Source organism: Notamacropus eugenii, chromosome 3, assembly GCF_028372415.1.
Source record: "Notamacropus eugenii isolate mMacEug1 chromosome 3, mMacEug1.pri_v2, whole genome shotgun sequence".
NCBI lineage: Eukaryota > Metazoa > Chordata > Mammalia > Diprotodontia > Macropodidae > Notamacropus > Notamacropus eugenii.
Genome location: NC_092874.1, coordinates 481,260,432 through 481,276,035, shown reverse-complemented (window position 1 = coordinate 481,276,035; position 15,604 = coordinate 481,260,432). Strand labels below are relative to the sequence as shown.

The 15,604-nt window shown below is 46.8% G+C and overlaps 1 protein-coding gene across 5 annotated transcripts in view; it reads right to left on the bottom strand.

Moving 5' to 3' along the window:
• The window catches only part of SUGCT (succinyl-CoA:glutarate-CoA transferase), a 634,978-nt gene that overhangs the window by 563,352 nt on the left and 56,022 nt on the right, over positions 1 to 15,604 (bottom strand). For all 5 annotated transcript variants that reach the window (XR_011964838.1, XM_072599107.1, XM_072599106.1 and 2 more), the window contains exon 7: positions 8,560 to 8,651. Coding sequence is in view for 4 of the 5 variants with exons in the window: in XM_072599107.1 (XP_072455208.1) it covers positions 8,560 to 8,651 (92 nt within the window). In the remaining variant the exon portion in view is untranslated. The remainder of the gene's footprint in view (positions 1 to 8,559; positions 8,652 to 15,604) is intronic.

Sequence of the window (15,604 nt, the reverse complement as noted above, 5' to 3'; positions counted from 1 at the left end):
ATTTGCTGAATAAATGTTAACACATAAGGTTATTCAGTGGACATTTCTTAGAACAGAGAGGAACCAGAAGTAAAGAATGGGGAAAGCATGAACTAGACAAAGCAGAATGAGCTGGCTTGGGAGGTGGTGGCTTTCTCCTTCTTGGAAGGGTCCAAGACAAGACTCAACCACCACTTTGTCATGTACGTCACGGAGGGTTACTCTGGGCCTTGAGATGGGCTCTATGGCTGCCAAGGTCTCTTTAACTCCCCAATTCTGTGCCTCTGGGAAAACGTGTATGGATTTCTATTACGCAACCAGCACCTTGAGGACAATTTACACACGAGGACAATCATGTCAGTGAAAAGAACACCAAATGCAGCCCAAATCTCCTTAATTATTGATAAGCATTTATTAAACACCTACTACATGCCAGGCACTGGAGATACAAAGAAAGGCAAAAACAGCTGCCGTTCTCAAGGATCCCAAGGTACAGTAGAGAGACCACATGAAAACAAGTAGGTACAAACAGGATTAACTCTGGGAAAATCGGAGATAATCCCAGAGGGAAGGCACTAGCATGAAGGGGGACTGAGAAAGGGAACCAGGGAAGACATGAAACAGAGATGGGGCCAGGAGGATGGGATTTGATCCTGGAGAACTAGGGATGGAAGATACCCCCTCCTCTCATGAAGAAATGGAAGACCATAGGTACAAAATGTCACATGTGCCACAGCTTTGGTCCTTTTCCTTAACAGTTTTCCTTTTACAAGGGAGGATTCAATGGGAGTGATCTCAGCAAATCAAATGACTGAATTAGAAACAAAAGGCATCAGTAAAACTGTTTTTGTTAAATGGGAGAAAATTCTGTCTCTTTCCTGACAGTGGTGGGACAAGCAGAGAAGGGCCATTTTACACAGCAGGAGCAAACCGAAAGCGTTCAAGGAGAAAGGGCATACACTGTGAGGAATTAAACAATACGTTCCTTTGCATTCTGCCCAGCCAGGAACCTCTGAGGATTGTAAGAGCCAGGCAGTGGGACCCTGAATCTCTCATCTGTGATGCCGTCCGGCTGCTCCCCAGAGTAGCGCTGAGCACGGCCCCTGAAGGAATGGGGAGGAAGCCAGGAGAGCAGGGACCTGATTTAGGTGACCACTAGGGGGCAGGAAGAAGAATAGTGTGAGGTTAGTAGATATTCCCACACTGCATTTAGGACACAGGGTCAGGACCGGCTTGGAGAGAGGGGCTGCTGCCAAACACATCAGCCCTCAAGTGATAATAGTCCCCATATCCACACAGTCATCCTCCCACCCTCTGAAAAATATAAACTCAGCCTTGGTTCCCTCCTTGATTCCAGGAACTGAGTCCTTGGGAACTCCCAAGTTCTCAAAGCAGGCATAAGCAAAGGCTCTCTCTGAAATACCTTTGAACTCCTTCCCACAGGGGGAGAGAGGCCCCCATACCACCCAGCTAGACTGCCACGGGGCCCTCAAGCTGAGAGGAAACTTTTAGGAGCTGCTTAGGGAATGACTGAGGGTCCTTGAAGGGTTGGAGTCAGCACCAGTGTGCAAGGCTTCTCTCCTCCATTTGCCTTCTTCCCCAGAGAACTCACAAAAGGAGGATTCTCATTAGTCACCTCTCCCTTCTCGGCACTGACTGAAGGGGAAGATGGAACAGCCAGCTAGAGCTAAGGCGCCCCTATTCGAGGCTGCAGACTTGGCAGCCCACAGATGTCAAGCCCTTCCCTCTTCTATCTCACACATGCTCAGTCCCTAAGCCACTCATGGCCCAAGGAGCTGCCCGAGTGGCCGTGGGAAGGAGACTCCAGCCTTCACAGAAAACAAGAGATCAATGCCAATATCTAATAAAGTTTAGATGGCACAGCAAGATTAGTCAGATGGTTTCCCTGAACCCAAAGCTGAAAGGGACTTGGGACTTGTCTCATCATCATTTTACAGATGAGGAAACCAAGGCCCCCAGAGGTGGGATGATTTGCCCAAGTCTACACAACCAGTTCATGGTAGGGCCAGAATTAAAACACAGGGCCCTTCCCATCAGACCATGCTTCCACTTTTGTCTTTGTGTGCCCCATGCATAGCACAGTTCCTGGCAGACAGTAGGCATTTAATAAACACTTGTACTCAAGGTTATCATCTTAGCAAGTAGGATTTCAACCACAGACTCCAATGAGCACCGTTTACGCTCCCTTGGGATGCTCTGTGACCCTGTACTTGAGGATTCGGATCTAATCTGGCCCCAAGGAATGCAGGACAGCTTTATCCTACAGCCCTGAAAGGAGAAGGCTCTCTTTCCAAACTTTTGCTCCATCCTGGCCTTGTGCTGTTAAAACATTTTTATCAATGGATAGCATAGAAGTCACAGTCATAAAAACTGCGCAGAAGACATAAACATCCTGGACACCAGTGCCCACATCCAAAAAGGTTTTCATGAGCTGAACCAGGAGGACAATTTATGCAACAACAACGCTGTAAAAACAAACAATCTTGGAAGACCTAAGACCTCTGGCCAGCCAGGATTTGGAGGAGCACGCTCCCCACCTCCGACAGAGAGCTGATGCGCTCAGCATCCAGAACGAGGCAGCCATGTCTGCACGGGCCAAGGTGGCGACTGGTTTGGCTTAAACATGAACATTTGTTACAACAGGTTTTGTGTTTTCCCTTTCTCTTGTGACTGAAAGAAGGTGCAAAGGAGAGAAAATAAATGTATGTTAGCTGAAAAAACAAAATTTAACTAAAAATAAAATAAAATTGAACAGTAATCACCACAAAGGCTTCCAAAAATTAACCACTAGTCCAAGATGCGCATGGTGCTGCTGATCCAGTTAAATAGAACTGGAGTACAGGAGACCCACCCCCAACACTTGACAGAATATCATCGGTCAGGGCTAGACCCTGCGCAGCTCAAACCCTCTTAAGGGGACTGTAGGACCATGGGTGAGAGGTGAACTGTAACAGCCCCATCCTCCAGGTAGTAAAGGTCAGAACAACAAGAGTTACTGGAATGATGAGGGAGAGGAAGCCAAGGCTGGCCCTCACAGCTGTACTGGAAGAGCTAAGGTTCTTATTGGCCATCGTGGGGCCATCCCTTGACAGGCCTGCGGCCAGAAAGACCTGAGCTCAAATGTGGCCTCAGACAGTTGCTAGCTATGTGACCCTGGGCAAGCCATTTAACCTCTGTTTCCCTCAGTTTCCTCAACTGCAAATGAGGGTCGGAACAGCATGTATTTTACAGGGTTGTTGTGAGGATGAAATGAGAAAGTATCTGTAAAGCTCTGAGTGGAATGCCTGGCACACAGTAGGCTCCATACAGATGCTATACCCTCCGCTTCTCAAGCCTCGCTGTCCGCTTTCAGGGTGCCCATGAAGAGGGCAGGGTGAGCACACACAGCCTGATTTGCCCACGGTCCCCCCAGCCTTCTGGGGAAGCTTGGGTTTCACTAGCCACTTACTTCTCATGACTCAGCAACTTTCCCGGGCCCTTCTGGATCTTCCCTGTTCCCATCAGAGAACAGGAACAAAAATCCAAGAAGGAGTCAGGCCAATCTCTCCCTTGGCTAGTTTTATGGCTAAGTTTCCAGAATGAAAACATCAAAGACAGACTCCCAGGACCCCTGAGCCCCTCTGGGCCAGGCCTGGCCTTCAGGCAGGTTCCGCTCTGAGCCTCACAGGAGGGGGCCTGCCTCCTCTGTTCTTGCAGGGCGCCAAGCACAGAGACTCCCCACTGGGCCTCACGTGTCCATTCCAAAGCTTTGCCCCTCCAACGGTCAAGGCCGCCTCTTTACGGTCCAACCAAAATCTCTTCTCTGTGATTTAGGCTTGTTTTCTCTTGTTCATTCTTCCTCAAACGCTCCACATTCTCCCTATAAAAATCCTTTTATATATTTAAAGACAGAAATCAAGTCATCTCTCAGACTGCTCTGGCTAAACAAATCCAGTCCCTCAGCCTTTTGGCAGATTAGAGGCTCTTCCTCATCTTGGTGTCCTACAGCCTTCCATGGTCATGTTTTTAATGCATAAAATAAAGTATGTACACTTACGACGGATTTCAATTATGCTGAAATACTGCTGTGAAAATACGAAAAACTCCAAGTTCCCAGGCTAAGAAATCTTGGGGGCTTAAAGGGCCTTTTTTCCAGCTGTCAAACAATTCCCGTCATTCTGTTCAGGACTTTCTCAATATCTCTTTTTTGGAAATGTTGGGACCAAAACTGAACATAATGCTCTGTTGCTAACTCGAGTACATGGTCCTTCAAGAGCCCATCCCTTCGCTGCAGGATCTAGGTCAGCCTCCTGACTTAAGCTTCCATTCTCAGTGCCACAGGTCCCCAGCCTCTAAAGGAGGAGGCCACCCCCTTCCATATGAAGACTTTTCTATTTATTTATCATCTATTTAGCTCCTATAGTGTGCCAGGCCATGGGCTAGCCCCTGAAATACAAAGAACCAAAGGGAAACACAGTCCTCTTCTTCAAGGAGTTTCCATTGTGGATGTCATCCAAGCCCCACAGACTTGTTCCTCTCCCCTCATCCTGCCTCAGCTCAATCTCCCATGTACTCTGGCCTCATAGGTACAAAGACAAACCACAAGCCCTTGATAAAAAGGGGGTATAGAGGAGTGTTGGTAAAATTCTGGGCTAAGTCTCACTATTCTCTCCTCCCCCTCCCAGGTATGAAAAAGGTTAGTCTCCTAGGTCACTCATCCAGAAAGAAGCAGGGGCCCATCAATCACCATGACCAGAATTTTGAGTAGCTTTGCTAAGTGAGTTCTAGGTCCCCACAATCTCCATGAGGCCATGAAAGCTGGGGCCATGAACAGTTGGTCACAGTTGGGGAAGGAGAGGTGAGTCAGGTAGCTGTCAAGTGGAGTTTGCATGAAGAATGGGGGTAAGGGCCTAGCAAAGCCTCAGTCACCAGAACTTGCTGAGCTGGGCCTTCGTGGACCCTCTTCTTGCCAAGAATCCTAGCATCTCAGGGTCAGACAGGACCTCAGCGCCAGGCTGATCCCAAACATGTCTGAGCCAGCATCCCTCCTTTCCATTCCCAGGAAGGGCAGCTCTGATGGTTAGGAAGCATGGCCTCTGTCTGCTCTAGAAATCTGCCTCTGCCTCCTGCGGCCTCTGGGACCAATGGATCGATCAAAGCTGAGTAATTCTGATCCACAGGGTCATCACTCACTCAACAGGAGAGTTCTCTCCATATTAAAAAGAAATATAGATACCAATCTACCTAGATATAGCTATGTGGCTATATAGGGATATATCAGTATCTACACATGTATACACACACACACACACACACACACACACACACACACACACACACACATCTCCTGACCCCATCTTTTCTTCTCCAGTCCTACCAAAGGTTCCCCAGTGGCATGGTTTTGAGGCCTTTCTTTCACAGGGATGGTCTCCCTCTTCTGAACACCCTCCAGATTATCAATGTCAATCCATCAGTCAAAAATCACTTATAACTCATTGTACAGAAGGTGCCACCCTGCATCGGTGGAGGGCATTTCCTCAGTGGGGAATCCCCTTTACCAATGAAGTCCAAGGCTAGCCCTTCTCCCCATGTTCCAGGTTCTAGGGAGCCCTTTCTGCTCCCCAGGGGCTTGCATCCTCTCAGTGGAGACACCAGGTCTATCAATCAGCACATAGAAAATAAATTCAAGGTGGGTTTTGGGGAGGAGCAAGGCACTAGGGGAGGGCATCAGGGTAGGTTTCCTGTAGGAGGTGGGCACTGAGATGAATTTTGGAGGAGACCAGGGATTCTAAGCGGGGAGAGGGAGACAGAATATTGCATTCCAGGTGTGGCAGCATAGTCGGTGCAAAGGCAAAAAGACAGAAATAGATTGTGGTGTGTGATGGAGGCCAGCCAGCCAAGACCATTGGCTGCAAGGAATGATGGGCAGAAAGGCTGGAGAAGCTGGTGAGAGACAGGTTGTGAGGGGCTCTGAGACCAAACAAATGGGGTCATATTTGACCCTGGCATTTCTCATTTCAGGGGACACGATCCCAACCACACTTTAATGCCATGACCTTCACCAAGCGAGATACACTGAGAACAATAACGCAGATGTTCTCTGACCAGGGCAGGGTACTATTGCCCACCATCCCCCAAGACACTGTCAGCTTTCTGGACTGCTGGCTCCCCAGAGTTGGTGGTGGGAGCTCCCCAGCCTGCCTGACTGCAGGTGAGATGGCATTCAGCCAGAGAGCCAGGACTGCCACGGTAAACGAAGTAAACTAAGAGGGTGCAGCTGAGTGAACAGCCAGAGCTCTGAGACTGGCCACAGGTGGGGGCTTCCTGCCTAAGGATTCTACCCCAGGCTGGCCTCATGCAGCTCCAGCAGGCCCAGAGAAGCCTGAGGGGTCAAAATTCCAGAGCAACCATGAGTTTGGGTTTGGAAAGAAGGTGGCACAGGCAGCACCCTTCTCTTCCCCACCTCCACCCCTGTCTCCCTCCTGGCTGAGCCTGGGGCTAGTAGGTTAGGTCCACAGAAGGGTATCAAAAATGCCTTGTGTTCCTAAAGGACCTCTGCTTTATGCTTTAATAGGAGGGGGTGAGGGAGGAGCTATTCCTCAGAAGTTTGGAGGGGGAGCAGACGGCCTGTCCCAATGGGCATAGCACTACTAAAAATCACCTGGGGAGGGGGCAAAGGAACAAGTACTCATCATGGGTCATCACCTATCCTGTGCCAGGGCACTGTACTAAGAGCCATAAAAATGTTGTATCATTTGATCTTCACCAAAACTCTGCCAGGGTACAGTCCGGGAAACTGAGGCAAACATTAACTGACTTGCCCAAGGTCATACAGCTAATTAGCAAATATCTAAGACTGTATTTGACTTCCTAACTCCAGGGCCAGTGTTCTATCCACTATGACACCGAGCTGCCCTTGACCACAGATTTTCATGCTAGACCTCTGAGAAAGGCTGTCCCCCTTGGTAAACAAACCTTAGAGCTCACCATGCTGCTGGTAGGCAGGGTAGGCCAGGACAATGGGCTTCTGCTTGTACTTCCCAAGCCATCCTTACTTATCCTGTGGCTGAGTCCCCAAACCCGCAGAGATTTACTCCACTTTGCACGGATACCCTGCCTAGCTTCAATTCCACAGAACAAGATGTCCCCACCTTGGGTCCCAATCCCTTCTCCAGCCCCTCCACTTTTCTGCCTCCCTTTGTGGGTTGTCTCCCTCTTGAGAGTATAAGCTCCTTGAGGGCAGGGACTGTCTTATTTGTTTATATTCGTATCCCCAAGATCTTAGTACGAAGTCTGACACACAGTAAGTTTTTAGTAAACATTTTATGAATCAGCCTAATCAACAAGGATAGAGCAAGAGGCTGCGTTAACTGTCTCACTGAAAACATGACGCCATGAAAAGATCCCTGGATTTAGGGGGTCAGAAAGCCTGGGTTCAAATTCCACCTCTGTCCCTTCTCCAGGTAAGTCTATGCCATATGGATTGTTTCAGCATCTGAAGAGTGAAGAGGTTGCTCCAGAGACCCCAAAAGTCCCTTCCAGCTCTGGGTCAATGACCCTGTGACCAGGTCAAAAAGAAAAGAGGTGAGGGGAATAAGCTCCGTCTGGAGTGAACCAGGTGGTTCTGGGTAATCCCAGCTTCCTCCTCTAAGTATTCATAAAACCACTCACTGAGCGAGGTCATTGGTCCTCTTGGAGAACAAAGAACAACTCACACTTTTATGTCCAGAAACATCTAGTGTAGAGCTATGTATCAGAGCCAGTCAGAAAGAGCCCTCCAGACAGGGACAAACTGGGTTCGAATTCGACCTTTGACAATTTCTAACTCTTTTCAGATGGCAAGTCACAGATTCAGAATCGCAGAGTTGGAAGGAATGGTCGAGGCCATCTAATCCAATCCGTACTGAAATAAGGAATCCTTGTGACAAGGCAGCCCATTTGATTTTTGGGCTGCTGTCAGTCAACAAGCATTTACTGAGTGCCTCCCATACGCCAGACACTGTTCCAAGCGCTGGGGTACAAAGAAAGGCAAAACTACAGCCCTGCCCTCAGGGAGCTGGTAGTTTAAGGAGGGATACAGCATGCAAGCAATCAGGCAGACACAAGATACAGACGTCATCACCAGGAGGCAGGTGTTATTGGGGGAAGGGGACCAGGAAAGGCCTCCTGAAGAAGGAGAATTTGAGCTGGAATCTGGAAGGTGGAGGTGAGGAAGGAGAGAGCTCTAGGCCTGGTGCGAGAGCCAATGATAAGGCCCAGATGTGGAGCCAGGCACAGTAGCTGCATTGTGGATGCAGCACACTGAGGGCAGTCGGGTAAGGCCAGGTCAGGTGTCTGGGAGTTTCTTGGTGGGATGGGGTGGGAAGGTGACAAGATCAGACCTGTGCTCCAGGAAGAAACCTTTGGGTTGGCTCTCATTAGGACATTGGTCCTGCTATCAAGCCTTGAGCTCACTGCAGCTTCCACCCTAACTCTGGGTTCTGACCTCTGGGGCCAACAAGCCCAGCCTCTCCTTAGCGCTTTTCAAGTACCTGATAAGAAATGACTGTGTTTCACTGGGTAAGCATCAGAAATATTTACCTCTGGCCCCGTGATGTGCATGAGACCAGAAAGGGCAGCTGCAACAGCATCGTAACCAGCTCTGTGACTCATTGGACCCGTCTGCCCATAACCTGAAACAGGAAGAGAGATGGGTTAGGACTCCAGGCTTCCAGGACTACATTCCATGTCCCCCCAAGTCAGCATTCACATGTAATCACATGCATCCAAGGATCTCAACACAGAAAGCCGGAATCAGGACCCTGCATTCCTAGGGTCACAGGTCAAAGACCTAGGACTAGAAGGTATCTCAGAGATCATGTGATCCAACCTCTATCTTACAAGTCAGGAAACTGAGGCCAAGGAGATGAAGCCTCACTTTCCCAAGTTCATACCCAGGGAGTAAAAGGCAGAGCTGGTTCATGAACCTAACTGGCCCAACCCCAGCTCCAGAGCCCACTCAGCTGCATTGTATAGATATGTAAAAATACTTCCCCTAAAACTATTATTATATTTGCAAAACTGAATGTTTGCATAGATTGTCTGTGAAGTCACAAGTCAAATAAAAGAATGCTGTCACTGGAAGAACCCACCAGGAGCAGTTAGGAAACTACTCAGGATTGAGGGGAGGGGAGAATCACACCCCTCCTTAGGTTAGGCTCCAGTGAGCACCGAAAGCTACACTTCCTCTCCGGAAATTCCCCTGAGTAAGAGAAGAGGCAATTCCAGATAAATGAGGTCCATTCTCATTCCTTCTGGATCAGCTCAGTCCCCAGCTCTGTGACTTCTCAGAACAAAACACAGCTCCCTGGTCACTATTCCTCCTTACTTAGAGAGTAAGCTCTCTAACGGTAGGAATACTTGGCTTTTTGTGTTGTATCCATACTGCTTAGCACAGTCTGACCCACAGTCAGCCTCTAGTCAATGATTTTTTCCCACCCATCATTCATTTGTTAATTCATTCATTCTTACTGGATTATATTTTTAATGCTTTCTCAGTGTACAAACATAAGTTGGTTTGTCTTGTTTTTTTTTCCTACAGACCTGGGATTTAATTAACATAGGTTAAATGGTTTCACCAAGGTGCCACAGCCATTATATTCCAAAGGTAGAACTGCATCCAAGCCTTCTGGACTCAGAGACCAGCTCTCCATTCACTATCCCATGCCTCCCGATATATCCATACATATAAAGTCACACACATGCACACACACACTCATCTATATAAATATATATATACACAAATACGTACACATATACAGAACTCTTCAGAAATAACATTTACCCACAATTAATAAGAGCTGAAAAGGTTTTCCAATTTCCCAACGAAATTGACAACAGGGGATCTTAACCTTCCTTGTGTCATGCTCTCCTTGGGCAGCCATCTGACAAAGCCTGTAGAGACCTTCTCACAGCTATGTTTTTAAATGCATAAAGTCCATGGGGTAAGAAAGGAAACCCATCACACTGAAATACAGTCGTGTGTGTGTGTGTGTGTTTAAGTTAAGACCCTAGAATTATATCACTTTACAAAAATAAAATACAATTACAGAAAATCTTGAAATGACTCATCTAGAAGCAAGCTCTTATTCAAACATGACTGGAACCCCCGTGGTGAGTTTGCTGACAGATTTGCACATACAGACTGAGAAAGGTAGCAACAAAGAAAATTACCAAACCATCCCTTTAGAAAAGCTCAGAATGTTTTAGAAGAGGTGATGGTAAGAGCAGAGGGGAAGGAAAGAAGGCATGTGTCTAAGGTCTTTCACAGTAAGATACAGAGAAGTCTCTGCCAAATGTGGCAGAGAAAGGCTGATTTCATGGAGCAGGGTGATCAACTGGGAGCTTCAAAGGGCACTGGGCTCTCTCTTCTACCACAGACAGACTACATGCAGACACCAGCCTGTGAAGCCCACCAGGGAGCTGAGAGGAGGGTGCCACCCTCAGGTTGGGCTCCCTTCTGCCATCTGATGCCTCTCTAGGACAGGTGGTCTCCAAGAAGAGTTAAGTCTTCAGAAACTCTGCATTGGACAGATCAGGAGCAGTCTTCTCGGGCTTCTGGCCAAGAGCCCAGATGCCTCCCTGGGAGAAGTCAAGGTCTTTCTCTAATGAGAAAGTCTTCTGCAGGAATTCTCCCCTTCAAAAGTCATCACTGAAAAGAGCTCTTTAAATCAACAAGAGATGGAAGAAGGGGGTTGGTGAAAACAGGCTTGGCCCTAGTGGGGGAGAGAGGCCCACAAAGATCCTGATTCCTATAGATCATAGCTCTTCTGGAGCTTATCTTGTCTTTAACCAGCAATAGGACCCCAGAATATCAAAAACAACCAGGGGAAATGAGTTCATACGAACACACTTTAAAACTTTGGGAAAAGTTTTCCCTATCTTTGTATGTGTGTTGAGAAGAGGCAGGGTAGTATAATCAGGAGAGTTCTCAACTTGTTTTCAGAAGAGTCCTGGGTTAAAATCCTACCTCTAACAGATACAAGCTCAGTGACCTAGGCAAGTCACTACAACTCTCCCAGGAATGCCCCCAGGCTTCCCTGCCTCCCCACCTGCTGATGTCTGAATGAGAGCTGTAGCCTGCTGACTTGTGCTTTAGTCTCAGAGGGTGGGGGACCCAAAGACCCTCCCAACCATCACAGTCTCTCAAGTATGAGAGAAGCTAAGCACCTAGGAAGGAAGTCAACTCAGAAGAGCTGGAATGAAACGATGCCTGCCCTCATGGTCAGGGCCTTTCAATAAGGAGAAAGAGTTTTTCTGAGAAGCTTTGATGCATTTGGGGTCAAAGGGTTAGCAAGCAGAAAATGAAAAGTTATGTCCTACTGGGCTGTGGAGAGTTTACAGTAGTTAGAGACATTGGTGGGGGCTCAAGAAGAAAAATCCACATCAACCACTTAGCTCCCATAGGAGATACGGTGATGTGCAAGTGGACAAGAAAGGATGGACAAACTGCTCAGATTCCTTAGTGTGAGTAATCAGTTCCTCTTTGTGCAGTCTGAAGTATCTCAGAAATAGCCTTGTCCTTTCCCAGAAGGAGAGTGCACTAAACCCAGAGGCAACACCTTTCCTGTCTATACTTCAACCACAGAGATTCCTGGGGTGAAGAAATACCCCCAAGTAGCCAGCCTGCCCCCCAAGTTCAGGTTTAGGAATATATAACTAGGGTTCTGATAAGGACTACACATCAGGGACAACTGTGGACAGACTATTCACCAGCACACAAGAGGGCTAGGTCTGTTCTATCTGCGACCAGACTAGACTTACTTATGACACCAAAAAGGAAACTAGAGATGCAGCCAGATGATAATACTTATTGTTCATTGATGCACATTAATTACTCCAAGTTCTGAATATGCTCCTGTTTTATTTTGCTGTTCGTGTTAATCAGCTGTTATGATAGCATGGGTTGTGGATATGTTTTTGAATTAGCTATGTGGTTTTGTGTTGTCTTCATGTATGCTGACTTTTAGGCATGTTCATTAATATGTAAGCCTATTGAGAGTTAGCTTGGCAGAGTGGCTAGGACACCAAACTTACATTATGAACGATGAGACTTCTAAGCCTGCTTCCCACTTGCCAGAAAGGAGTATACATACTTCTCAGCAATGTATGGCACCTTTACAAAAACTGACTTTGTATTAGGACATGAACAAATGCAGATTAGTAGAAATATTAAACTCACCCTCAATTGACCACAATCCAATGAAAATTATATTGATAAAGGATCACTGAAGAAAAGATTATCAATAAATTGACAAAATTGGGCGGAGCCAAGATGGCGGAGTAGAAAGACGCACATACACATAGCTCCGAACACACAACACATAGAACGGCTACAATGAAGTAACTCATGGCGAATTCTGCACCCAGAGGCCACGGAACATTGGAGCGAGGGAGATTTCTGTTCCGGAGAGACCTGCAAACCTCTCGTGGGGGGTCCTTCGCACTGCGGACTGGGCGCCGGGACTGGGAGCTGAGTGTAGCCCTGCTGCGGCCGCGGCACCGAGAGGAAAAGATCCGAGCGGGTTTCAGGGACGGGATCTCCAGAGGCCATGGGGGTCCCTCCACCCACAGAGGGACCTGCAAAAGGTCCGTCGTACTGCAGATGCGGAGCCCAGCCCAGACCTGCTGTGGCACCGGCCGCGGCACCGAGAGATACAGATCCGAGCAGGCTTCAGGGGCGGGATCTCCAGCGGCCGCACAAATCCCTCCACCCACAGGTGACGGGGGTCGGTGAGAGAGTCTCTTTGGTGGGTCGAGAGGGGAGTGGGGTGCCCCCATAATTCAGGCCCCCCCGGGAGGTAGAAGCTGAGAGGCGGCTGCAGACAGGGGCTCCCCAAGAGGGCGGGAGCCTGAATCCATTGTGGAAGGTCTGTGCATAAACCCCCTGAGGGAACTGAGCCTGAGAGAACCTGCCCCGACCTGACCACCTGAACTTAATTCTCACACTGAATAGCAGCCCTGCCCCCGCCAAAAGCCCTAAGGCTGTAAGCAGCATTTGAATCTCAGACCCCAAACACTGGCTGGGAGGATCAGGAGGTGAGGTGGGTGTGAGGAGAATATTCAGAGGTCAAGTCACTGGCTGGGAAAATGCCCAGAAAAGGGAAAAGAAATAAGACAATAGAAGGTTACTTTCTTGGAGAACAGACATTTCCTCCCTTCCTTTCTGATGAGGAAGAATAATGCTTACTATCAGGCAAAGACACAGAAATCAAGGCTTCTGTGTCCCAGCCCACCCAATGGGCTCAGGCCATGGAAGAGCTCAAAAAGAATTTTGAAAATCAAGTTAGAGAGGTGGAGGAAAAACTGGGAAGAGAAATGAGAGAGATGAAAGAAAAGCATGAAAAGCAGATCAGCTCCCTGCTAAAGGAGACCCAAAAAAATGTTGAAGAAATTAACACCTTGAAAACTAGCCTAACTCAATTGGCAAAAGAGGTTCAAAAAGCCAATGAGGAGAAGAATGCTTTCAAAAGCAGAATTAGCCAAATGGAAAAGGAAATTCAAAAGCTCACTGAAGAAAATAGTTCTTTCAAAATTAAAATGGCACAGATGGAGGCTAATGACTTTATGAGAAAGCATGATATCACAGAACAAAGAGAGAAGAATGGAAAAATGGAAGATAATGTGAAATATCTCATTGGAAAAACAACTGACCTGGAAAATAGATCCAGGAGAGACAATTTAAAAATTATGGGACTACCTGAAAGCCATGATCAAAAGAAGAGCCTAGACATCATCTTTCATGAAATTATCAAGGAAAACTGCCCTGAGATTCTAGAACCAGAGGGCAAAATAAATATTCAAGGAATCCACAGAACACCGCCTGAAAGAGATCCAAAAAGAGAAACTCCTAGGAACATTGTGGCCAAATTCCAGAGTTCCCAGGTCAAGGAGAAAATATTGCAAGCAGCTAGAAAGAAACAATTCAAGTATTGTGGAAATACAATCAGGATAACACAGGATCTAGCAGCCTCTACATTAAGGAATTGAAGGGCATGGAATAGGATATTCCAGAAGTCAAAGGAACTAGGACTAAAACCAAGAATCACCTACCCAGCAAAACTGAGTATAATACTTCAGGGGAAAAATTGGTCTTTCAATGAAATAGAGGATTTTCAAATTTTCTTGATGAAAAGACCAGAGCTGAAAAGAAAATTTGACTTTCAAACACAAGAATGAAGAGAACCATGAAAAGGTGAACAGCAAAGAGAAGTCATAAGGGACTTACTAAAGCTGAACTGTTTACATTCCTACATGGAAAGACAATATTTGTAACTCTTGAAATATTTCAGTTTCTGGGTACTGGGTGGGATTACACACACACACATGCACACACGCACACATACATAGAGACAAAGTGCACAGAGTGAATTGAAGAGGATGGGATCATATCTTAAAAAAAAATGAAATCAAGCAGTGAGAGAGAAATATTGGGAGGAGAAAGGGAGAAATGGTATGGGGCAAGTTATCTCTCATAAAAGAGGCAAGCAAAAGACTCATTAGTGGAGGGATAAAGAGGGGAGGTGAGAGAAAAACATGAAGTCTACTCTCATCACATTCCACTAAAGGAAAGAATAAAATGCAGACTCATTTTGGTAGGAAAACCTATCTCACAATACAGGAAAGTGGGGGATAAGCGGACAAGCAGGGTTGGGGGGATGATAGAAGGGAGGGCATGGGGAGGAGAGTGCAATTCGAGGTCGACACTCATGGGGAGGGATAGGATCAAAAGAGAATAGAAGTAATGGGGGACAGGATAGGATGGAGGGAAATATAGTTAGTCCTATACAACACAACTATTATGGAAGTCATTTGCAAAAATACACAGATTTGGCCTATATTGAATTGCTTGCTTTCCAAAGGGAAGGGGTGGAGAGGGAGGGAGGTAAAGAAGGTGGAACTCAAAGTGTTAGGATCAACTGTCGAGTAATGTTCTTGCCACTAGGAAATAAGAAATACAGGTAAAGGGGTATAGAAAGCTATCTGGCCCTACGGGACAAAAGAGAAGACGGAGACAAGGGCAGAGAGGGAGGATAGAAGAGAGAGCAGATTGGTCACAGGGGCAATTAGAATGCTTGGGTTTGGGGGGGGGAGGGGATAAAAGGGGAGAAAATTTGTAACCCAAAATTTTGTGAAAATGAATGTTAAAAGTTAAATAAATAAATTTCATTAAAAAAATAAATAAATAAATTGACAAAATGATGGAGCTGAACTTCAGTCTTTAAAGTCCATTAAAGCTCTAAATTCATGGTCCTATGTTGCTGCTTTTGCTTTGTTTTGCCATTATGCTTATGTAGAACCCATTTATGGTACTCCTCCAACCTGAACTTACAATCCTCGGTTGATTCCCCGAGGTTCTAGGGTACCCTATTGATCTGAGTTCCTACCACTAATGGCTCATAAGTTTGATGTGATTCCCATTAACAGTCAGCTAGACACAATTAGCTACTAACAAAAATGCATTAAGAACAGTGGTTAACACATTCCCGACCCATAAACCTGGGGCACAACCCCCCACAAATGCCCACAGAGTCTATAGGGAAAGTGGGTCCAAACTTAGGTGACAACGATGGTAAGATGCACGTAT